Source organism: Acinonyx jubatus, chromosome C1, assembly GCF_027475565.1.
Source record: "Acinonyx jubatus isolate Ajub_Pintada_27869175 chromosome C1, VMU_Ajub_asm_v1.0, whole genome shotgun sequence".
Classification (NCBI taxonomy): Eukaryota; Metazoa; Chordata; class Mammalia; order Carnivora; family Felidae; genus Acinonyx; species Acinonyx jubatus.
The window spans coordinates 4,066,015-4,091,442 of NC_069381.1; the positions used below are offsets into that span (position 1 = coordinate 4,066,015).

Here is a 25,428-nt window from a genome sequence, read left to right on the forward strand (position 1 = left end):
ACCTCACACAGAATGCTGGCATTTTATAGCCAAGGCCGCTCATGGATGGAGTCCACAGATTCTAGGACCCAGATTGGGGCACGGGCATGGTGGCAGCACGCGTGTCTCTTAGGAGATTGTGCCCCAAATTGGGGGTTCAACCCGGGTACCGGGAACAGTGACTCACAGAGGCAGTGGGCAGTCAGGGTGGGCAGCAATACCCACACTGCAGGACAGGTCTGCTCTGCAGGGGACAGCCGAGGGGGGTGGCAGGGTCCAAGCTCCGGGAAGGCTGTCACCTGGACCAACTCTGCCCACGTCCGTCGACCCATGCCTCTAAGGGAGGCCACGGCAGCCTCGACAAGAAGGGACGGCGAGGCAGACTCTAGGGCTCACTACATGGAAAAGCTCTGTCCACAGCTCAAGTGTTTGGCCTTGAAAAGAGAGGTCTCCTGGTACCCACAGCGTTCGAGGGAAACGTGGCATCAGAGCTGGAGGCAGAAAGGTCTGCCAGAGAAGACAGGCCTCGCTGGCAACCTGCCGCGGCTCCTGGCAGCCCCCAGCGTCTCTGTTCTCACAAATGCGTACTTCAGCCGCTCCCAGACAAGGCAAGGATGCCGTGGTCCTTTGGGGTCCTGCGTGTCAAGTGACTTCTGGTGTCCACTTAGAGGGAAGAGAGCTGATCTCGTAAGAGTCGAGATTGTAATAAGATGTTGATTTCAAGCTGCCTGTCCCCTCTTCCTGGTGGGGTGAGGAACAGCCCCGGACACAGCACTGAAGAGGGGCTGGTTCTGGGACATTCTCGTTACCTGCTGCTAAGGCAAAATGATGAGGTCACGTGGCCCGTGCAGAGTGAAGATCACGAAAGGCCTCATCCCGTCCTGACACGTTTGCAAGGCCTGTTTCCACAAAACTCAGTATCTATGATGGAAGACGCCATAGGTCACAAGCCATGTGTCCACTGAGAAAAGTACATTTTGTTAAAACCAAACAATACCCTCCCCAGTGGAAACCCCCCTGACCAGTTCGCGACTGGTGTCCCCCTAACTTTGCTACTGGGCCCTCAGTCTGGCCAGAGAAGCCAAAGCCACCAGCCGTCCTTGGCACTGTCACCACCTCCTGTTCGCTCTTCAACACTTAAACTCCCAAGTGCCCGAGCCTTCCCCAAAGTGCCTCTGCCCAGGGTCCCACTGGAAAAGCTTGTCAATGTCTTCCCATTTAGGTACAAGAGGTGCTCCCGGTGATGGGAAAATCACTCTGGCAAATTACAGTCTGTCATGTGCTGTCCTCATTACCCAAGCTTCGCCATTTAAAAAATGACAACAAAATTGTAGACGTGCTGTCCTTGGACTCCACATCCATTGCAGGAATCACGGGAAGGCAGAGAATGAGACCCGCTCGGCCCCCAACATACAGATAAACATCGGGTACCGGAGATATTTTTGAATCTAACATTTAACTGCTCAAGGGTTTTTCAAGTATCGACAGCGTGTCGGCTGGCTTAAAAATAGAGGCTTAAATTTATTTTCCCAGGCCCGACTGGCGGACTGGGTCACGCTCGCCTACAAACCCGCAGCAGCCGTGAGCAGCTCAGCGCCCAGAGCCACTGCCTGCGCTGTGGGTGGCGATTTGAGATGCCCCCGTTTCTATATTTAATCCCAACTGACGGAGTGTGGGTGCCAGCCTCCTATATTAAGAAAACAATAGTAAGTTCATCCTATTTTCACTGGCTCACCCCCAGTAACGGCAAGGGGTTATTCTGAGAGCCCGTGGGGTGACAGCCTCCTGAGACGGTCTGGCTTCTCCCTCCCAGGTTCCCAATGGACCTGTGGTCATCTCTGTGAACCAGGGCCAGGGCCAGGGGACTATTCAATGAGATAATTAATAAGGATTCTTTTTGGCAACTGACCCACAAGGTGGTAAAGATGGGTTTCTGATGCCAAAATGTCAAAAGCGGGAGCTCTGGCGGGGGCCTCAGACATAGCCCAGGAGCATCCCAGACCCAGGGAGTCAGGAGAAAGGGCTGCCCGGCCATGCTTTACCCCTCACCCTCGGTGTCAGGGGACTCGAGAAGGTCACAAGCGAATGCGCCTCCTGCCGTTTGAGAGTCGACGCTTCCCTGTTCTGAACAAGGCAGCAGGGAAAGTGGGGCAGGCGGACTCCTGCCCCAACAGCCAAGGGAGACTGGGGATAAGGTGGCGGTCCTGCGCATAAATCCCCTCGGTGCTCCCCACTTCGGGAAGGGCAGGCCGAGGCCTGGAGTCCACGCAGGGCAAGGTCGCATCTCTGCAGGCCAGGCACCAGTGCAGGTCAGTTTCCTCAAAGGAAACACTCAAGTCGGGGTGAAGGGCTGCAGAGCTGGGAGCCTTGTCAGGTCAGAGCCATGCTCAAGATACTGAACAGGAAAGCCACTGTTAGGGGATATCCGCGCGCCTAGTGATGCAGCGAAACAGGAAGCGAAAGTTAATTAATCTGGCACCAGAGACAGAAGATCCCAGTGCACTGGCAGAGGAGAGCATTCTGACGCTGTGTGGCTGACCGGGTTTCTCCAGCAAAACGCTCTCACTTCCGGAAGAAAAGCGGGACCGCCGGCCAGCCACACACGTCTCCCAGGCTGGAGGAGGCCACTGAGAGGGCCAGGCGGCCGGAGGAGACCCGTCCCCGGGGTGGGCGTCAGCAGGGTCCTCACCACCGCCAGCCCCGGACGGCAGGAGCGGCACCCGGGGTCTCCTGCCCCGCTCCCCACGGCCGCCTGCCTGGACACAAAGCTGCTCTCTGCGGCTTCGGACGCCGAGAACGACTTTCGCAAAACCAAAGATTCTTAGAAAGTGAGAACGGGGAGGAATGCGGCTGTCACCGGCACACCGGTTGGCTGCATGATGACGAAACTGAGACCCAAACCCGCATTCGCGTGCTCACCTCGGGGCCCCACGAGGCCGGTTCCCCAAGAGTCGGAAACGTGCCTCACTCCTCTCTTTTCTCCCTCCTCCCCAGCCAAGGCCTCGACACACTGTCTGCCACGCAGCAGGGGCTCCAGTTAAATGAGGCCACAAAACTGGAAAGGAGCATCTGTGCCTTATTCTGGATTTTGCAGTGAAATCAATTCCTCCCACAGGTGCTGTTTCCCAATGGAAACCAAGCGGTAAGAGCATCCGGGCGGGAGGCCTCCTCCCGCACCTCGTCTCCCAGATGTCCTCTGCTTGGGCCACCAGGCTTCTCCCTGCCCGTGTACCACCCACCTCCCTCCCTTCTGCCTTCTCCCTTAGGTGCCAGCTAAGCTGTGTGGTCCCCAGCCTTGGGACCCCCGGGAGCCACGCGTGGCCCCTTGGCTGCCTGATGCTCGTGTGGTGTGTACGAGATCTGTCTCCTGCCGCTTCAGGCGGGCGGCGTCGGCGTTGTGCTCTGCCGCGACCCTGGACCTCACACCCCCTCCCGCGCTCCTCCTGCGGGGCCGCCTCCGCTGCCATGCTGTGGCCCTGCTTCCCGCACAGGGGCCCCTCCGTTCTTTCCAGTTCATTCTGCACCTTGCAGGTCTACTCTGCTCCAGGCCCTGCACTCAGTGCTGGGGATGCAGCCGTGAGCACGTCACGCCAAGTCCCCACCCTGTGAGCCTGCGCTCCGGGAGGGGTGGGTGGTGAGCGCCTGTGAACACAGACAGCAGGTGGGGGTGGGGTCTACCTAACACAGGGTGCGGTGGGGGGGCTGGGGGGGGGGGTGGGCGGTGTGGGCAGGGTCCACAGCTGGAAGTGCCCCAGGTGTCCTGGGACTGTGAAGGGGGAGAGCAAGGCAAGAGGGGGGACAAGATAAGGGGGGTCGGAGAGGCACAGGGGAGGGCCCTCCTGGAAGGCCTCATAAGGACAGAAGCGGCACAAATAAAAAGATCTGGCGTCTCCTGGGAGTGAGACAGGAGCCACCACAGGGTCTGGAACAGGCTTGGCTTGACCGGATTTCTGGTGTAACAGGCTCAGCGAGGCTGCAGCATTGGGAAAAGAAGTGGTTCAGGGAAGTCAGGAGACCAGGCAAGAGGCCATTTCCCTGGTAATGGGGACTTGGCGGGGGAGGGCGGTGGAGGAGGTGAGAGCTCACATTCTGGTATGTTCTGAAGGTGGAGCCCAAAGGACGGGTTGATAGATGAGGTGGGGAGTCCACGAGAGAGCCAGCCAGGCCACAGGAGATCACGGGGATTCTGGCCAGATCACCCAGGGGATGGCCTGGCTGCCACTACAGGGGGACGCCTGGGAACAGGGTCTGGGGGACCCAGGGACCCCGGCAGCCATCCCAGGGTGGGGGGTCCTGAGGACTCAGCTGGAGTCCAGGTGAGTCCCAGAGGGATTCCGAGAGAGAGAGAGAGAGAGAGAGAGAGAGAGAGAGAGAGAGCGCGCGCGCGCGCGCGAGAGCTCAGGGTGCAGGGAGGGAGCTTGAGACGGGCCGGATGAACTGTGAGTGCCGAGAAGGGCTCTCTGGCTTTGGCTCTGGCAGGTCAGAGGGCTCCTCAACAGGAGGGAGGTGCTGGGAGCAGGTTCGAGAGAGAGAGGACGATGAGAGAGACAGGAGGGACGGAGCGCAAGCGGCTTGCCAAGAAACCAAGCTGAAAGGGGCAGTGGAGGCATGGGGCACAGGTGGGCTGGGGACACCACTCTGCCAGGAAAGAGATGACCGGCCTCCAGCTGGCCTGAGGACACCAAGGCCACTGTGACAATGGAACATCAGCGACTCTGAAGACAAAGGTTTTATGGCAGTCATGACTCCATCATTCACTCTTTTTCCAGCTGCAGAGCTGGGAGCCTTGTCAGGTCAGTGAGGTCGCTCTAGAAATCAGGGGCCCCAGCCCAGCCAGTGCGCACCCGCCTCCCCCAGACCGCCAGAGTGCATCGGAGCTAGGGGTAGGGGCCCCAGCGGTACACTCACTTGCAGACTCACGACAGCACAGGACAGAAAGCCCCTCGCGCTGGCCCCTTCTTCTCGGAAACAGCAGCATTGGCTCCCGGAGCCCATCAGTGCTCACCCTTACCATGCGGGGCGTCCATTCGCTGCTCTGACGACACCCGGGGCCGGGGTGCAGGCATGGCTGAAGCTGAAGAGGCAGAGTCATTCCAGCCAGTGACCACCCCACCCTCAAAACCAGGTGCCAGGCGGGGTGAGGCAGAAGGCGTGGCTCCCCCACTGGATGTGGCCTGCACACAGGCCTGTCCTGCGAGTGGGAAAGACGCCAGCCTGCCAAGTGGGACCCAACCCGGCAGCTTGGTCTAGGGACACTGGGGCTCCATCCGCAGTTTGACTTACTGCCTGCGATTCGAACAGAGAAAAACTGCCAATAGCTTAGGACCCCCTCCTGGACTGAGAGCCTGGAAGCTCCCTTCCTCTCCCAGCTTTGGGGTCTTTCACAGGGTGAATAAAGAGGACAAAAATAGGGGCACCCGGGGGGCTCCGTCAGTTAAGCGTCCGACTCGATCCGGTCTCAGGTCACGATCTCACGTGCCCCACGTCCGGGTCTACCTTGGCAGTGAGGAGCCTGCCTGGGATTTTCTCTCTCCCTCTCAAAATAAATAAATAAACTCAAAAACAGAGGACAACGATAATTGGCTGCAGGAACAATGTTCTCCCTCTTCCAGCTTTTAAGTAGTTAGCATGAAGCAGGGCGCTGGGCGGCTGTCGTAGGGACACCTGGGCAGACAAAAGAAGGTTTCAGAGCTGGGAATGGTTTTCAAAGGCAGGAAACACACTCTGGGCGATGGATCCAAGCGAGGTTCACCCTTCCCGGCTGTGTCCTCTCCCCCAGGCCGTCCCGACCAACAGAATCACCGGGCAGCTCCAGCAACTGGAACACCTGGGCCTCCCCATGGCCTCCGGTCCTACTGGTAGGGCCCGGGCATCTGCATTTTTGAGTGCCCTGGTGATCCCCGCGGGCAGCAAGAATGAGACCACAATCCACAACCTCTCAGGATAGTGGACAGACCAACACTGTGGGAAGGATGAGCCGGCCAATGGGGCAAAACCCCTGAAGGGGGCAGGAAGAGGGTCCAAAGCCCAAACGGAGGGCAGACCCCACAAAAGCTGGCGAGACTGCCGGGTAAGACCAGCTGCAAAGGCTGTGCTGGCAGGGGCGGGGCCTGGCAGGGGCAGGGCCGCAGGCATCTGATTCCATCTCAGGAGCAGCGGCTCCCCAGCGAGGTCCCAAGACCTATGGGTGTTTGGAGTGTTCAGGACCCGGTGGGGGGTGGGGGGAGGGCACAGCCATCCAGAGCAGTGGCTGCAGAGGGAGGGTTTATTAAGCACAGCATGGGGAGGGGGGCCCGGAAACTGCAGACCACACAATTTGTTATTCAGGAAAGCAGACAGCAGGAAGATGGTGGAAGGGCCCTGGGCAGAGGCTAGAATGAGCAGTGAGGATCGGGGAAGGGGGACAGGCAGAGGTGTGGCCAGACTCCCTGGATTTCTGAACGGGAACCTCAGAAGCCGTAAGGTGGCGCACCAATGCCTCCAAGTCCCTGGGAAAGCATGCCAGACACAAACTGCAGATAAACCACTGAGCCCCCGACAGACGCATCTGGCCAGCTAGACCCACCAGCGGATGTGAGCGTTGGGTGCGGCGGTTTCCCGGGAGCCCCACTGCCTCTGGGCGGAACACTGGTGCCACGTTGTGCTGCCGCCCGGCAGAAACAGGGCCACCCCAGGGACAGCAGACCGAGGCAGAGGGAGCCTCCACGCGAGCCCCTGACCTCTCACAACTGCATCATTACACAGGACACAACAGTCCTCTGTCTCGTGGAAGCCACCATTTGGGGCCTTCAGCCCAGCAGCTGAATCTTTAAAATTATTTTTAATGTTTTATTCATTTTGAGAGGGGGAGAGAGAGAGAGAGAGAGACAGAGTGTGAGCAGGGGAGGGGCGTGGGGGGGGGCGGGGAGACACAGAATCCGAAGCAGGCTCCAGGCTCCAAGCCGTCAGCACAGAGCCCGACGCGGGGCTGGAACTCACAAACCGTGAGATCATGAGCCGAGCCGAAGTCAGACGCTTAACCGACTGAGCCGCCCAGGTGCCCCTGAACCTTTAATCTGGCTAATACATACCTTTCACAGGAAGCCACTGGAGGACGTGTTCCACCTAAACCAGCAAAGAGGAAACGGGAAGCTCTAGGAGTCTGAGCGCCCGGCCCCGGGGAGCCGTGCAGCAGGTGCAGGGAACGGGCGGGCCGGCTTGGGTGGGGGGAGGGCGCTCTCTCCAGGGAAACGCGTACCGAACGACTGCCTGGCGGGCAAAACTGTACTGAGAAGCATTTTACAGAGGCACGGAGGCTTAGCTGGGTGTTCAAAGTCGGTGGAAGATGAGGTGACGAGGAGGGACCGCGGTGACAAAGCCACACGGCGACGCAGTCGTGGCGCTCTGCCTGGCGTGGCGCGGGCGGTACTCACGCCGGCGGAGTCTGAGGATGATGCGCCGAGAGGCGCCAGGGAGATGGAGCCACAGACATCCGAGCAGCACAGCCAGAGCAGCTGCTCAAGTGAAGCGAGGGCAGGGGCAGCTGGGTTTGGTTAAAGGCCGTCTTGGACCCCCTTCCACAGAATACCTCGGTTTCAAATAATTAATTAAAAGTTTTTTTAAAGTGCCAAAGGAAAAAAATCCAAGGCCGCCAGAAGTTCAGAAGTGCAGAATTCGTGTGGAGGACACCTCCAGTCCGCCCTGAGCGGGACGCTGGGCCACCCCCCAGGGAGCCCCCCACTATGGTCGTGGTCGGGCTGGTGGTGAGCAGAGACACCCCCTCCTGGGGAACGGCCCACAGAGGGCCACAGGCAGGGAGCAGCCCAGAGGAAGAAAGAGGCATAGGGGGCGCCTGGGGGGCTCACTTGTTAAACGTCTGCCTTCAGCTCAGGTCACGACCTCACAGCTCATGGGATCGAGCCCATGACTCCGCCTCAGAGAGTAAGATGCTTACTTTCGGGCTCAGATACCTGTGTTTTCTCCTGTCACAAAGTAACGTCAATTCCCATTCTTACCGAGCGTTTTCGGCAAGGATGGGTGTCGGGCGAGTCTATGAAAAGGTCCTCACTGTGGCATGACCCTAAACCCCCCACAGATATCTGCCAAGTCGCCCCCTCAGGGGCCACAACCGACAGTGGGCGAGGGGAGGCCTCACCCAGGACCCAGGGAAGGCAGAGGCCAAACCCCAGGCTGACGCTTGTGCGGAGGCCCTGACGTCAGAAGCACGGGGCTACAGACGGCGGTCCTTCCCGGCACACTGGGCCAAGTTCCTCTGCACAGCCTCCTGCCAGCTCCCTGCTGCTCCTGCCTCCCTCAGTGAGTCACCGGAGGTCCCGTCCACGCACCCAGGATGGGACGCAAGACTGGGCATCTGACTGGCGTCCCGTATTCCATCTGGGACCTCCTCCCACACCTGCTACGCCCCCCACCGGTTTTAGCACAGCCAGCGGCCAGCGTCTGTGCTGTGTGTTTCTAAGTGGCGGGACAGGAGCGGGTTCACAAGGTTAAGACTATCTCGGGTGTGAAAATCACAGAAAATGGCACGGGGGAATGGTTTCTCAAAGACATACGCGGTACAGGATGACTGAATAAAAGCCAAATTGGCCTCCATTTCCACGCAAGAGCTTCCCCTGCGATTGGCACCTACTGAATTACAGGTTAGAGGCAACTTTGATTCAAATGAGTTTAGACACCATCTATCGACAGCCTTCTCTCTGTAGGAAAACACCATAAAATCCCAGGTCTCTCGCGGGTGTTTCCAGCACAGTGTTAATTTTGTTCATTCGTTCCCGGTGAGTTACCCGGACGCCGTTCAGAGATCGCATTTGATAAAAATATTAGGTGTGTTTTTTTTTTAACTTGTGGGCACAAAACCCCTACCAAAATAGGCATTAAAAACTGTAAAGCCATCGCAAACATGCCTTCGATGCGCTTCTTAAAAAACCGTGCCGGTATCGAACGGACGCAGCAGCCCAGGCCCCGTGGGTGAACACGATAACCCGTGGGATTCCAGATTTCCGACAACTCCGTCACACCCTCCTGCCCGCAAAGAGAGCCCAGGCTTTTCAACAAGGAGACAGCGGATGGAGGAAACACCACCTTTCCCGAACTTCCAACACGTGGACGAGACAAGCAAAAGTTCTAGCACAGAGTTTCACAAATTCCCGGCGGGATGGAGCTCAGGCAGGCTGAAAGGCCGTTCTCAGCAGTTACAGGAGCCTGGGCTCGGAAGAGGGGCTGCCCCCCACTTCCAGGAGGCAGGCGAGGGCTGGTGGAGAAGAGGAGACGAGACGGCTTATGAGACCGCCCTGTCCTCAGAGTACGGAGATGCCCTGCCTGCCACCACACGCACGCGCCTGGAAAGTACTGTTGGTTGCAAAGCACGGCTTCCGTTGGGTAGGATCTAAGTGAATCACATCTAAGGGCACCGCCGCCAGCATTTAGTTGAGAGAGGAAGACAATCATGAAATTAAAAATATACACGTATATATACACAAAAAGAGGACTAGCTAAAAAAAAAAAAAAAAAAAGCAACTTAAAAAATATATCTCAAATCCCACAGCCCATTACCCTACGCTTCTCATCCTGAAAGTAATCTGTGCCTCCTGTTCACGAAACAGGTCCCTGGAAAGCGGCTCTTTGACTCTGTGAGGCCCCGGAGGCCACACAAACAGTAAGATCAAGCCTCGCTCCTGAGGCCTCCCCTGGTGGAAGTATCAGTGTAACCCTGCAGAGTGGCACCACGTGAGGTGGGCTTTGAAGGATGAATAGGAGTTTTCTGAGGAGAAAACGGAAGAGCTGGGTACTCCGGGCAATTGGAAATGAGAACATAAAGGAAGGGCATTGTGTCAGTGCCTGTATATCTACTGTTTTCTGTAAATCACAAAAAGCAATTACACTTCACTAAGGTAGAAAGTGCCCCCTGTGAACCTGGAGCTAAGTCCTCCCTACGTCCCGCCATACTTCCCGAGCCTTGTTTAAGGTGGAGTCTGACCAAAGGAAGAAAGAAAGAACAACTCAGTGGCAAAACCATGTTCAAGTAGCCACTCTTTGTTGGCGGGTCACACTGTTACTCCCTGGTGACATCACTGTCCCCGGGAAGGCCCTGGCCCGACCCACAGGCGTCCACCAAACACCTCACGGTTACATGGTCCTGGGGAGGCGAGTGACCCTCCATCAGGACAGTCATCCATCTGACTCTCGTTTCCAATTTTAAAAACAGGCGCCGACTGTATTTCGGTGATTTATTATGCAGCCTCTTAAAAGTTTAAACTTCTCCTTCATTAAACACAAGAGCCTAAACTGGGTCAGACGGCAGCCTGGCTCCCGGGGGATTAACGGGGACGTGCAAACGGGAGCCGCTGTCTTCTTACCTCCGTGCACGAAGCCGTGCAGGGTGCAGTCGGAAGGCCCCACCAGGTGGATCAAGCTGGACTGGCTGTAGCTGACCGTGTTCGGCTCTGGAATCGCAAAGGGGAGAGATTAGGCCTGGAGACAGATCGCCACCCGCGACGGAGCGCTACGCCGAGCGGACGGCTCGGGGGTGATTTCTCAACATGCTCCGGCCGGGGAAGGGGAAGGCTTTCTCGGAGGCCGATCAGCTGCTCTGTCGGTGGGTCCTGAGGTCACTCCCCGTGTCCCCAACAAGGCCCTGTCCCGAGCCACAGGCAGTCAGCAGACACCTCGCAGCTACACGCTCCCAGGGCTGTGGGCACCCTCCATCGGGACGGTGTTCGGTCTGGCTCTGACTCCCATTTTGTAAACGATCGTGGACAATGTCGCAGCAACTTACCATGCAACCTCGCAAGCGTGTACATTTATGGCTCACTGAACGCAACGGCGAGGTGGAAACCAGGAACCTGAGGGAGACGCCACAGACTCGGCCTCCCCGGGAGCACCCTGGGACTCCCGCCAGCCCCCAGTCTGCCCAGGAAGACTCGGCACCCAGAGGCATGCCAGCCTCTCCCTCCCAGTCACCGCCCCAGCTCACCAAATCCCTGGGGGGCATCCCTCCCTCCCTTGATGATGCTGCCGAAATAGCTGTAAGAGGCTACGCTTAAAAACAGACGTGATAAAACCCTGTCCCCAGAAGGCAGTTGTCATACCGCGGCACTGCCTCCTCCAACACGTGCGGGTAACACGGGTATAAGGTCTTCTGAGCAGACCCAGCCGCCGCTCCCACCTTCCGGAGCCTTCTGGGCAAGGATGACCCTCATCTGTCTCTTGCCTGGATGGCTGGTGTTCAGGAGGGGCGCCCCTTCCCGCCCCAGCAAGGCCGAGCTGTCGAGGAAGCCGGCCCACAGGGCCACTGAGTGACGGGGACGCAGTGCAGATGAGCAGGGGTCCTCTCTACGTGGGGCTGTGCACGGAACAGCCTGCACCAACGCTAATGTCGCCCTGCAGGCAAGAGCTGGTGGCACGCCCGCCCGTGTCTCCCCAGCACCACCCGTCCTCCCAAGACTGTCTGACGCTCCTCCCTACGGAATTCAAACCACCTGCTGGCCTGAAGGGGTCACAAGGCAGGGAAACTGGAGCCCGTGGAAACTGAGACAGTTAAGTATTTAACTCCAAACTCGAGACATTTTGTACTGGTCCTCGAGCCTCACAGCTTAGAGCGATTTGGACTCAAGTTCTGAGCACTTGTGTCACGTGCCGTCCACTGAGAGGCCCCCGTGGAAGGCGGAAGAGGCCCTTGGCTGCGTGGGAAGCCATGAAGTGGCTCCAACTCTGGAAGGGGGGGGCTGTCTGGTTCTCAGGGGCAGTCGGTTCTCACCTCTAGGGGGTCCCGTGACTGGCCCTGCTCCCCCCACCTTCCTTCCTGGCTCACTGTGTGCGGTCAGAGGCAGGGGCCGGCTCCCGCGTGAGGTTCCAGCTCCTGCCTCGGGCTCTGCTGGGGGGTAGGAAGCAGCATCCCGTCCCGGGGTCAGGAGCTAGTGAAGGGTTCCCACGTGAGAGGCCACATTCTGGGGACTTGGCCATCCAGCCGACCCGTCTGGATGTGGGTCAGACTGTCATCACAAGGGGCCCCTCCACGAGCTGGTGGGCAAGGACACTACCCAAAACCAACCGACAGACGACAGGGACAACTCCAAGAGAGGGGGGATGGGGTAACATCAAAAGCAGCAGGAAAGGTGCCCAGGTGTCCCCTGGTGCCACAGGGACTGCACGTAGTGCAGACGGCCCGTGGCTTTGACTCCAGGGAGGAGATGCTCCTCCCAGCTGCCACTTGAGTGCAGGCCTCCCAGGCCCTAGGGGTGTCCAGGATTCTGCCCTCCCTGGTTTCTAATTTCACTGGGAAGTGGCAAAGACACACCCCCAAATCCCTGTTGTGCTATGGGAGGTTCAGGTTAACGGTCCCTGCTGGTGCGAGTGCACCCAGCCAGGGCCACGCCTACAGCCAGCCTTGGGGGCTCAGACACCTGGAGCGTCCCTGCCTGGGGACAGCCGGAGAAACCACAAAGCACACTGATGACGACCCTCTCCTCGCCTATCAGAGAAACACCCCCAGTCAGCGCTGTCCGGTGCACAATACGCTGATCTCAAACACCGACTCCCTTGAGCCCTGTCTCTGCAAAGCACGCGAGCGGACAGCAGAAAGGCCCCGAGAGCCAAGGGGGCCTGCTCTGCTGCCCGTGTTCGTGTCCTACTCATAAAAGACACGAAAGCCACTCTTGCAGCACGAATGAAAATTCAGTCTCAAATCTGGCCCGATCTCAGGAACTGCTCTGACCAGCAAAGAGGTCTGCGGGTGAAGGTTTTAAAACATCAAACCATGGAAAACCGCACACAAAAGCTCTGTCGTGTCAGATGTCTATTTACTCAAATGACAAGCCATCTGAATAATGACCACGATCTAGTCAGAGATGCCCCCCCTGTTCTCGAATGGCATTCAAAAGTTATCAGTTAGGCCATGTCTAATAATTTAATGTTCTCAGAACTTGAACCGATAAGCTTTTAATAAGCGAAAGCACCAAAATTCTGATGGGGAAAAACAACACCCCCCCCCCCCCCCGGCCACACCCCAGTCCTGCTTCCCTCGGCCATGAACTTGGCACCCACGGGGCTCTTCGCAGGTGGGCCTGTGTCTATTTTTTTGTGTGTTTGGTTCCCGGTCCCTGGTCGTCCTCAGCGGCCTCTCCTCTGTTCATTTCTGCGCCTCAGGTGAACCACAGTGATACCTACGGGAAAAGACTCTGCCAAGTGCAAGGCGGAGCCACAGAGCCTCGGAGGCTGTTACTGCTGCCCATGCTGCCTTAATGAATACGTAAGTGGGCATCAGAATTGGGGCCCCACCCAAAGGAAACCCTTGAAACAGCCAGTTTGGAAGCAGAAATGAGAATGAATGGAGCCCAGAGACCTGGGGCATCAAGGTGGGAAGAGCCTATTGCTTCTGGGGACCGAGGGGCACAGAGATCAAAGCCCATCACCACTCAGCCCACGAATGTGTCCACGCGAGAGAGTGTCAAGGAAGCCACCGTCCAGCTCAGAGAGCTTGAGAAGTGTGCTGGAAAGGACTCTCAGAGTGACTGTCACAAGCAGCCGACAGGAAGTCAACAGATCCAATGCCCACTAAGCTCAGGAGGGGAAAACCTCTGACGTCCCCCATCGCAGATGAGCAGGTGCCCACTCCAGTGAGGCCGAGGAGGACAGTGGACACGAAGACCCTTCCGGACAGCTGAAAGGGACTGAGAGGACCCACCCTCACCCCAAGGGCAGCACCAGGGTCTCCTGCAGGCCCTCCCCTGGCCAGGAGGCTCAGCCCTGGGAACAGGTGAGCGTGTCTGCCCCTCACCTGCTGTCCCGCCTCTGTGTAGACAGTGCAAGTGCAGGGGGCCCATTGTTAGTTCACTGGCTCCCGGCCCCTGCCCCAAAGTACTGCATCTAAATGCAACAGGAGGCCACACACAACCCGAGACACTGCTCTCTGACGCAAGCTGGGCAGGATTTCTGGGTGAGGTGACCCGCACGTGCGAAGGAATGAACAGGCGGACAGCAGGCAGGACGGGGCAGTCCCTTCTCCTCGCCTTCTCCACGCATGGCCCCTCGCAGGCTGCCCAGGGGCGTTGCTGCTTCCGGGCCCGACCATCAAAATCCCAGATGTGTGAGCCTGCCTGCTCTTTCCCCTTCCAAGAGAACCCCGGAAGCTACCTGTTAAAGAGGCAGAGCCCCAAGACAGAGTCCACACCATCTGCAGGACACCCCCTGATTAGGAACACCCGGTTTGGACTTTATAGGAAATGAACCTCTAGTAAGTTAGGCAGTAGGATTTTAGGGTTCAGAAGCTACAGCAGCTACCATGACTTTGGCTAATACAGAGCCAATTCTTTGAACCTCAACTATACGATGACATCCGGAACCTGAGTGAGGTCCCCAGGGCAGTGACAGGAGAGGATCAACACGGCCATAAAGAAACACAAAATTCCCCTTTACTGTGTTTGCAGCCAAGGAAACAGAGGCGCAGGGAGACTAAGCCCCCGTGGAGGCAGAAGTGGGATTCAGACCAGGGCAGTCTGACTCTACACAATCTTTCCCTCGCTGCCCGGCCCCTGCCTCCCCACACCTCACTCCCTCCCCAGAGCAAGTGCTCACGGGCACAGGATGGTGGGACCTGGTCAGATCCCGGTCAGATCCGAGACGGGCACCAAGCACTCTCACGGACGGCTTGGAGAGGACGTGCCCGTAGGGGTGGCCGGTCACAGGCCGGCCACAGGGAGGCAGAGCCCGGGCCCAGGCCAACAACCAGAGCCAGGCTGACTTTGTCCTAAACCTCACACCTCCCCCAAAAGGCTCCAGATGGCCAAACAGTCCCTACATGGTCAAAGCTGGACATCTGATGGCCGTGGATCAAAGAGTTCAAGGTAATTCTATTTTCTCTCGTCAGATGGAGAAAACAATAAGAAAAGCTGGGTTTTAAAGAGCTCCCAGACTCTCTGAGAAGGCGTCTCAAGGATGAGGTCAGCCCTGGAAGGGGGTTGCTAGGCAACAGCTGGCTGAAATCTGGTTCTGGTCTCAACAGTGACAGAGCCGCAGACACGTGGGGTGGCGGGGGTCCCCCCACAGGAAGGGGCTCAAGTGTTGGAAAGACCCCCAGCGCTGAGCACACGCTCGGCCCTTCCTGCTGAGCTCCTGTCCTGCTGGCTCAAGCACAGCCCCCAGACGCAGCCCGGGCCGAGCCACGCAGGAGGTGGTGGCCGGTCCCGGGGAGCCCGTCCTGCTCCAGGCACTGGGAGCCCTGCCAGGCCGAGGGCAGCTCTACCGGGAAACTGAGGTCAGAAGCACAGATGACATTCAAAAACACAAGCAACGGACGTATGACTTCCTGAAGAAGCATTTAAAAGCCAGTCCCCCCAAGCCAATCTTGTGAGAAAGATGCATTTTTATTGGAACACAGAAAAGTAAAAAAATAAAAGCTTGTAAAAGTCTGTCAAGAAAGCTCGAGCTTCAGAAGGCCACCTTTGGTTAATATCTTTGGAGAGTAACAGATTCCGAGAAACATTATGTACCAGATTTACAGTCAAACACCACAGCAAACAGAAAATAACCCCATGCGCAAAGGGACTTTAACCTGGAAACCGTGAGCTTTATATTCAGTTTCCCAGACAGTCAAAGGAGGAAACCAGGACCGACCTCAGGTTCTCAAAGCCCCGGACTCGGCCCTCAGCCCAGCTTCCATCCCAAGCACTCGCCAGAAACCACCCACGGAGGGGAGCGCCCGAGCAGACCCCACGTGCCTCCCCGACTTCTCCCCAGCCCTGCCCTTGCTGCTGGCCTGACACTGTCTCCCCCTCCTGTCTAATGAGAACACTGGTCACGGGGCACCTGGGTGGCTCAGTCAGTTGAGCGTCCAACTCTTGACTTTGACGCAGGTCATGATCTCAGTTTGGGAGATCGAGCCCCAGGTCGGGCTCTGTATTGAGCATGGAGCCTGCTTAAGATTCACTCTCTTCCTCCTCCCTCTGCCCCTCCTTCATACACGTTCTCTCTCTCTCTAAAAAAAACAAAACCAAAAAAGAACACTGATGATGACTGGATTTGGGGCCCACCTGGGTAAAGCAGAACGACCTCATCTCGAGATCCTTCACTTGACTACACTTGCAAACACCCTTTCTGCAACTAAGGGTCCAGACACGGACGTGTCTTCTGGGGAGGGCTGCCGCTCAGCCCCCTCCAGTTTCTCTGTCCCCGAATTCCCTCAGCGCCGAGTGTGTACCTCTCCTAAGAACCCCCACCTCGCCTCCCTCACATCATTTGTCGCCCTCCGTATCTGTGCCTGACCAGCCTGTGCGCTCGCCCTCCCAAAAGCAGAGCCCGGGTCTGACGCCCTCAGCAGAGGTCTTAGGGCCTGGGGCAGACCTTCGTCATCAGGAGGGACCCCAGGCCTGTCTTGTGGGTTACTGTGTTATCAACAGACCGTCTCTTTACTTTTTATCTTTAGAGTTACCGCTTCATAGAATTTCATCAGAGCAGCAACATTTCGGACGAGGAATTTGTCATTTTGGCGTTTGCTGGAAAGCAGAGGTGAAAAGAAGAGTAAAGACACCAACCCACACACAGTCCACCAGCCTTCCCTGTGGGCGGGTTTGAGGCTGGAACATGAGAAGGATAAGGGGGAGACGCACAGGAAGGGACCAAAAGGTTTGCAGACTCTTGTGCAAATAGACCCCGCCTGGGGAAGCCAGGACATGCCGGCTGAACGGCCCAACTCGAAGCCCAGAAGGTCCCGTCCTCATGTGTACCCTGCTGCGCCGTCACCAGCGCCCCTACCCCGATGCTGGACGTGGCCTGCAGCCAGGGCAAGTGGGTGGGTGGCCGGAAACTTTGTCTGGCCCGGGCCCTGGAGCTCGTCATGGTCCTGGTTAGTGGAAGTCAGGGCACAGCTCAGAGGGAGGAGAGGGATTCCTCGGGACAGGTCCTCAGCTGTCAAGGACCAAACCAGGAACTCAGACACTACCTGTGTCTGGGGTGCCCTGAGGTGTCACCTATGGAAACCGGCAACAACACACAGCATGTTCTGGAGAGCGCTCTCCACGCAGATAAAACGTGGTCACTGTGTGTGCAGGGGAGACACAGGTTACCAGGAAGACCCACGTCCCAAGCACTCACCGTGTCCCAATGGGAACAGACAGCCCCAGAGACCCTGCCCTGAACTGTCTGGGCACCGGGGAAGCCGTCTGCTCAGGACGCGGTGGGGGAAGTCCCATCTGCAGGGGACCATCCCTGGACCCATGTGTTCGGATTCTGGATGGACACGCTGTTAAAGCCGGCCACCTGGACGTGCGGGCAAGGGGGCAAAAGACCAGGCGGACGCGGCCCGAGAAGGCACCGGCGCACCCACAGAGCGTCCTCGCCCGCACAGCCAGGGGGACCATTTGCCACGGCGACACATGAGTGGCGGGCTGGCGAGGAACGACGTAGGAAAAGCTGTTGCCATTTGCGTTTTTTATGAACTGGAAATCCCGTAAGAAGTGTGCTCCTGAGCACATGGGGGGCGCGGGGGAGGACACAAGAGCAACTCCACGCCCAGGCACCTCCACTCTGCCCAGGTAGCAGGGCCTCCGCCCCAACACTCCACGGGCTGCGGGGCCTCGCCGAGCCATCCTGTCCCCTCGTTGCTGACTGTGCTGCTGGGGAGGGGTCTGTATGGTGCGCGGACAGGGGACAGGGCCCCGGGGAGCCCAGAGGGCCTGGCCACAGGCGACAGCGCCAGGTGTGGGGGCTGCACTGCCCCTGAGAGGAGAACGTTCCGTTCCACACGGGCTGGCGGCGGTTTGCCCCCCATCCCGCACCCCAGCCTTTACCTGGGTTCGGGACGGGCTGCACGATGTCTCCGTTTCTCCACTTGGTCTCCATGCGCTCCAGCTTCTGGGCCTCGTACCGCTTCCGGCCCTCCTCCTCCTGCTCCTGTCGGGAATACTGCAGAGAAGCACGGACAGACGGTCAGGCCGGCAGCAGTGAGCCTGGCCTGCCTCCCCTCGGCCTCCCCGGCCAGGCCTGGCTCAGCCTCCTGGGCTCAAGGCTTCCTTGTGTGGTGGCCTACATTTACGTAACTGGAGCCATCTATTGTTTTCCCGATACTACACGTCTAATATAAACAACAAAATACACAGAAGGTGGAAATCTCAGTCAAATGTTTGCTTCATGTGCTTTTTAGAATTGTTGTTATGCCCACGTCTATATAGATAGTTCTACCACGCTATGTGAGAAGTTGTTTTTTTTTTTTTTTAACTGTATACTTAAAAAAAATGTTTCTTTTGAGAAAGAGAGAGCAAGCCGGGGAGGGGCAGAGAGCGAGGGAGACAGAGAATCCCAAGCAGGCCCCACACTGTCAGCAGGGAGACCAATGCGGGGCTCAGACTCCCGAGCCCTGAGATCGTGACCTAAGCCAAAACCAAGAGTCCAAGATTCGGACACTCAACCGACTGAGCCACCCACATGCCCCTGTGGGAAGTGTCAAAGTAGCAATATTTCCTCCTTTCACTGCATTAGCAGAACTTACTAACCTAGCATGACTTAGGGGAGAGGCCCGGTTCATATGCGTGAGCGTTTAGCCTGCTCCCAATGTCCCACTGCTAAAACAGCATCACGTCAACAATCAGTTACTTATCTTGTTTTACACTTGCCCTTCCCTTCCTGGGGTTCATTCCTGGACCCTGAACTACAGAGTCCAGGGAGCCCCAACAGGGTGAGGCGAGAGCAGGTTTTCTGCGTGCCCTCGACATCCTCACTCTGCTGACCCCCAGCCTGTCCAAGAGGCTGCAGGTTTGCAAGGAATGCTCCCCAGAGCAGAGACAGCCCCACTGGAGCTTTCTTAATGGATCACAGGGGTTTGGACCCAGGAAGTTAAGAAATAAACATGAATATACAACTGGCACAAAAACTGGGGTTCCTTGGGCACAGAGAGAGATGCTGGGTTTCCCTGACGTGACAGCAAGGGCCCCGTCCTCCGGCCCACTGTAGGGTACACACGCCCTTCCTGTAGGACATGAGAAGACCAGACCAGGTCCACGGGCCCTCTGACAGCTGCTTCCCCCAGGGGACCGGCCCTCTCCCTTCCCGCCGCCACGGCCCAGGCCCCCTGTGCCAACTGTGGCCCAGCCATCCTCCTTTGGTTGGTTCCAACATCTGCCCCTTCATTCCCTCAGCCAGCATTCCTGGCTGAGCCCACGGAGTGGCTACTAAGCTCAGGGCCCCTTGTTCCCTTCTCTGTCCCCCCATGAAGGCTCTCTGACTTAGGCAAATTCATTTCAGGTGGCAATTTTAGAGCTTCTTTCAAAAGCTACTTTTAAACTTCTTGATCTTCCTGCTCGTGGCTCTGCCCCAAATCACACAGGGTCTGAACACCACTCTGTGGCTTAATTACCATTATCTGAGGCTCAGAGAGCCTGTCTCCAAAGGAGGCTGAGAAAGGAGCTGAGTGGTTTGTTCAAAAGAAACAGACCATGAGTGTTTAAGTTGCAGTGGATAATTTACCCTTTTCCTCCATAAGTAAATTGTTGCTTCCCGTCCCACTGTCCAGAGTAAAGGCCCTAAGAGCAGAGTCTGTGCTGTGCCTATCTGGAAAAATCCATGGTTGAACTCAACTGTCTTCAAGAAATGCCTTTTAAAGAGATTTAAAAAACAAAATTTTGTTTAATGTTTATTTATTTTTAAGACAGAGAGAGACAGAGCATGAACAGGGGAGGGTCAGAGAGAGAGAGGGAGACACAGAATCCAGAGCGGCTCCAGGCTCCGAGCTGTCAGCACAGAGCCCGACGTGGGGCTCAAACCCACAGACCACGAGACCGTGACCTGAGCCGAAGTCGGACGCTCAACCGACTGAGCCACCCAGGCGCCCCTAAAGAGATTTTAAGAAAGAGCCAACCCCCGCCCCGCCCCCGAAGGCAGAGGAAACGCAGCCTCCTCACAACCGTTGCCCTGCTGGCTTTAAATCTGGGGACAAAATCACTAGAGCATCCCAGTGATGGGCTGGTACCCCACTCCCATCCCCAAGGGCTCATCAAGCCCAGCTGATGTGAATGAAGCAGAAGCCAGCTCAGCCCCAATGTCCCAACCGTCTGTGCAAGACTCTTAAGTGCACATTTGGATACTGGAAAGAAAAAGCCCCAAGCATCCACTCTCCACCACCCACCAGGTCTCTCCCGGGCCGTGCGCCCCCCCGGCCACCGCAGGAATCTTTCTCCTGTCACAGGGATACTGGGGTCCCTGTTTCCTGGAGAAGAAGGTGGAGTTATTTAACACTGAACACGGTTGACGGCTGGGCTTCTTCCAGGGAAATGTGCACATGCAGTAAATCCATGAGCACGTGAGCGTGTGTGTTCTAAGGTATGTGTGTGCCTGTGACATCTACATGTGTATCTGTGAGATATGTGTGACATACACGTAGGTAATATGTATATACACGCGAAAGAGACATGTAATACACACGCACCAAGACAGAGATGTGTGTTCTCGGATAAATGACAGCTGTCAAAGGTTGACAGGAAGATTCAGGGGGGGTATTAGGAAGCCTTGTGGCTAAGCTACCAGCAGATAAGCATAAACGCCAGAGAGACACAGAGCTTTCCAGGATCAATCAGGACAATGAAAACAGCAGACCTATATTTCAAAGCAACTGAAGGCTTATATGTGGGCCTCACACGTGGGGGAAGAAAAGCTCCCATAAATATTAGCAGCGGCTGCAGCTGGGAGCTGGGTGGTTTCTCCCATCTGGAGAACTCGCCGCTTCCGCCTCTACAAGGGCAAAGTTGGTATTTATGTCTTATCAAAGCCGGCTTAACAAAGGGGTTGGGAAAGCTCTGGGCCCCTCCGGGATGTGGGGGTGAGTGCTCCCTGGGGAGGAGCTGCCCTGGCCCTCTGGGGGGACAGGAACCGGCACGCCACCCACCCCGTCCTGCTGGCTGAAGACCCAAAGCTCTCAGCCCCCGGGGCCCTGAGGAGCCAGAGGAAGCAAAAGCTTATGTGCTCAGCCCCAGAATCTTCCCTCGGTATCAACCCCGTAACACATATCAGATGGCGCTGAAGCCACAGAAAAGGTCTGCCAGAGACTTCTAAATTCTGTGGCATCTGAAAACTAAATCAGTTTAGTAATTATGTTGTACTTACATGCGGATATGGCTAATTTAACGCCAAGTGCTTAGTGGGAAAGGTGAAGGCAGAGGCAGGTACGTCTGTTAATTTCTAGAGAGAAAAAGTCGCTGTGCCGCAGACTTCGGTCTTAAAGCCCCCCAGTCAGTGGTGCAGGGACGGGAGAGACGGAGGAGAAGGGAGAGAGGCGGCGGGGTGGGGCTGGACTGAAGGGCGGTGTTCTGGCTTGAACAGGGTCCTGTCAAAGCTCCTGCCTCCCCCGGGACCGGTACAAGTGGCCTCTCACAGCATCGGAGTCTGCGCGGGTGTAATCAGCGGGGATGAGGACATACTGCATGTGGACCCCGGTGCCACCGGCTGGGGCTCGGCTACGCAGGGCACACACAGACACCCGAACGGGAAGTCTGAGGCAGAGGTGGGAGGGGTGCTCCCACCAGCCAAGGAGAGCCCGCAGCCGCCAGAAGCTGGAAGAGGCAGGAAGGGTCCTCCCTGGGGCCTCCATCCAGCAGCCCAAGGACACTCATACAGACATGACCAGCAGGAGCCGTCGGCCCCACACCCCGGCCCTGAGCGTCCACACACTCTCCTCACTTGTGCAGGGGTGGGTGACACCAGTGCTGTCGGGGGTGGGGGCAGCACTGCCTCCCTTCTCTCACAGTTCCAAAGGACTGGCCACCAACCTGACCCAGGCCAAGGTCTAAGCACCCTTCCTGTTCAATGCGGAGAGGGCTCCCCTGCCCCAAGGTGTCTTTGTAAAAATCTAGACTACACGGCAGCCGGAGCCCCGCGGCCGGCCATCCCCACCCGGGCAAATGTGCCACCTGGGCCTGGACTGTCCCCGGGGGCCCAGACAGGGTGTATGGTTAGACACTGAGCTGGTGGGCAGAGGGTGGGAGGCCAGTCTTACCCTGCAGGGGCGCAGGGGAGTGAGAAAGCCTGTAGGGGAGACAGAGCGGGCCTCCCCTAAGCGGGAAGGGCCTGTGCCAGGGGGGTCCCCAGGAGCAGGGCAGGGACAGCTGGACCCAGCCAGGATCGCCCGGCTTCTCTGTGAGCTATGTGAGCAGACACCGGTCCCACCTATCTGGTTCTCGGTTCCATTACTTGAAAAAATGTTGTTCTCTGGGCACCAGGGAGCTCAGGTGGCTAAGCATCAGCCTTGATTTCAGCTCAGGTCACGATCTCACGGTTCGTGAGATAGAGCGACGAGTTGTGAGACTCAGCTCCACACTACCAGTGCAGAGCCCGCGTGGGATTCTCTCTCTCCCCCTCTCTCCCTGCCCCTTCCCTGCTCATGTGCACACGCCTTCTCTCTCTCTCTTTCAAAATAAATAAACTTAAAAAAATGTCGTTCTCTGTATGTCGTGATGGCAGGGAAATGCTAACTGCAGCCACAGGACCTTTCCCTCTGAGAAGAGCTTAGGTGTGGGAACCGAGAGCTGCGGGTGTCCACGGAGGAGCTGTCATGCGTGTCCTGGAAACACGAAGGGACTGGGGTCACGGGAGGAGGCGAGGGGCAACCTCAGGGAAGGAACGAAATCCTTCACTGGCACCACGTTCACCCTCCAAAGCCTGCCACCCCAGCGCTCCCACAGCAGGCCCAGAAACAACCAGAACACGATGGGCTCCCTCCATGCAAAGATGCCTCTGTCTGCAGCAAAGCCACAAGGACAGAAGCAAGGGTGGTGGCAGGCACCAGCAGGGGCAAGTGGAGGGAGAAGAGGCTGAAACAGAGATGTCTTAGCGTCTGTTTCCTCAGGGACCACGAAGGGGAGCAGCTGGCCTGGGCCAGGCAGCCTGGAGGTCCTGGCTCTCGGCAGAAGGACCCGTCACCCGACACCGTCCTGGTCCCCACCTCTCCTCCGGTCGGGGGCACGAGGAAGGGTCCTCCAGGAAGGGCATCTGGCTGCACGGGGCCAGCCTTCACTCACGTTCCCATCAGGGAAGATCCCAGGCAGGGACACCCCCTCCACTGGCATTTCTTGTTGGCAGGCCGGCCGGCGCCCAGCCCCTGCGGCTCTCCAGGGACGTCTGTGTGGCCGATGACCAGGCCTCTGCCATCTGTCCCCAGAGAGAAGTGGAAGGGGGTCTCCTTACCACGACTGGAGGCACCTCCAGGACCTTGTCCACGTTCTTCAGTGACAGGGGCACGTACCACAGGGTGGCCTTGTTGGTCAGCTTTTTAGTTCCTTCAGAGAAAAAAAAAACAACACATGAGTGGTGACACAGGGAGACCACAGGAAGTTCAGGGCACAGGGCAGGCGGGGCTGAAACACACCTGTCTCGGGCCCCTAATCCCCAAGGCCTTTTTGAAAAAAATTTTAACGTTTGTATTTATTTTTGAGAGAGAGAGACAGAGTGTGAACAGGGGAGGGGCTGAAAGAGAGGGAGACACAGAATCCGAAGCAGGTTCCAGGCTCTGAGCTGTCAGCACAGGGCCGGATGTGGGCCTCGAACCCACGAACCGTGAGATCATGACCTGAGCCCAAGTTTGATTTTCAACTGACCGAGCCACCCAGGCGCCCACCCAAAGCCTTTTTTAGCCACAAGGTGCGAGCGGCGGGGGGGGGGGGTGGGGGGTGGGGGGGCGGGGGGGGGCGGGGGGGGGGCCGGAGCACCGGAAGCCAGCACCATCCCCACCACAATGCTGCCCTCTGGAGGGTGCTGGAGAGGCTTCAGTTCACACACCTTGAGCCTGGGGGTCCCGTCTTTCCAGCATTTGCTGACACAGAGGGCGCCACCTGCAGGCACTGCCTCCTTGAGGGTATTTGATGGAAGGGAAGTTTGGTCCCCAACACGCCCAGAAGCCTGAGCAGCCTCAGGTGGGGCCCTCACTCAGCACCTCCCAGAGAAGAGGGGACAAAGCCAGGGGACTCAGCCCAGGCCGAGCTCGGGTTCCCGCAAACAGGTCCGGCAGACCCTGAACTTCTGGTCAAGCACGCTCTGCTGAGAAGCTTCACGCCACAGCGCTCAGCAAGGGGACATCCACCTGCCTCAACACCACTGAGAAGAGCTCCCGCCACACAGGGGCCAGAAGGACAGCGGCACGTGGGCAGGAGGCTCGGGGAGTCGCGGAGCCAGGGCACACGTGGGCAGCCAGGGGGTGGGGGGTGCTGGCCAGGCCACAGACCCCGGCACAGGTGCGCAGCCAGCCGGGTGGGGCCGGTCCTTCACACTGGACGCTTGGATTCACTGCTGACTCAGAGCTCCCATCCAGAAACTTCAGAGTGGAGTGCTGAGAGACAGTCAGTGGGCCGCTGACCCCACTCTGGGCAGAACGACAGGGAACAGAACCCTCGATGGGGCTACCACAGAGGCCTGTCTGGGCTGAGAACCCTGGACCAGAAAAGTCGAGAATCACTTAGTCCACTCCCCCTCACCTGTACTGGAGGACCCCGGAGCCCAGAGGGGTCAAGGGATTTACCGAGGGTCGCACAGCAACTCGGTGCCACTCAGACCCAGGCAGGCCTCCGGGATCCCAGTAATTTCAGGGAACTATTTGGCAAGGATGCCTTCAAAGAGTAGCTTCTCAACATGGAAGATCCCCAACGTGGAGACCAGTACACCTGCAGGAAGCAAGCGTAGCAGACAAGGGGCAGTGAGGCCTGCTCTCTAAAGCCCCTCTTGGAGCTCCCTTCGCCTCAGTTCTTTCTGACCTGCCTTCCCAAAGGGGGCCGGGGGCTCTGGTCTCCTCCTCTACACACAGCCCTCAGGACCAAGCCGAGCCCCGCGGTCATGTAGGAGGAGGGTGAGCCCGAGGTGCCCGGGCCTGGTCCTGACGCCCGGCCCCGACACGACGGTACCATCAGCACGGCACGGGAACCACAGGCAAATCACATGGAAACTATTTTCACTGCGCTTTGACTGAGAGTAAATCTGACAACCTGCTTTGGGGAATAAAGATTTCCTGTCTGACTCTGCTGGAGCCGGCCTGACAAACTGGTTTCCATGGAAACCCGCAGTGGCTCGCCTCTGGACCTAAATGAACACTGTAGGGCAAATGAGGCAAAACATGCTAATTGCACTTTCTCCATCATTTAATAAAACCATCAAAAGACAGTTGCAGGATTAAAAACACCTATTTGAAAATCTTAAGGGCTCCCAGCTATTTCCTGGAGCGTTTGCAACAATCACACCCCAGTTAGCTTAATATTTTGACAGTTGCCGGAGATGAATGAGCCTTCTCGAAGGCGAAGGTTTGCTGGTTGTCTGCCTCGGTCAGTGCTCGCTCGGCTGCCTCCTGACAGGCTGCACAGCCCCCGAAGGAGGGGGACCCACAAGACAGGGGACCTCTGCCTGCTGGGGTCTCAGTTCCCTCCGCCGTCAGAATCCCCCTGGGTCTGCTGGGCCACACACTGCTGTAGGGGGGGTGCCACAAGTGCACGGACA

General features: G+C 57.6%; 1 protein-coding gene across 6 annotated transcripts in view; it reads right to left on the reverse strand.

Moving 5' to 3' along the window:
* The window catches only part of ACOT7 (acyl-CoA thioesterase 7), a 100,746-nt gene that overhangs the window by 33,789 nt on the left and 41,529 nt on the right, over positions 1–25,428 (reverse strand). For all 6 annotated transcript variants that reach the window (XM_027060583.2, XM_027060585.2, XM_027060582.2 and 3 more), the window contains exons 4-6: positions 23,137–23,228; positions 17,757–17,871; positions 10,332–10,418 (exon numbers count right to left, since the gene is read on the reverse strand). In XM_027060583.2, the coding sequence (XP_026916384.2) occupies positions 10,332–10,418; positions 17,757–17,871; positions 23,137–23,228 (294 nt within the window). The remainder of the gene's footprint in view (positions 1–10,331; positions 10,419–17,756; positions 17,872–23,136; positions 23,229–25,428) is intronic.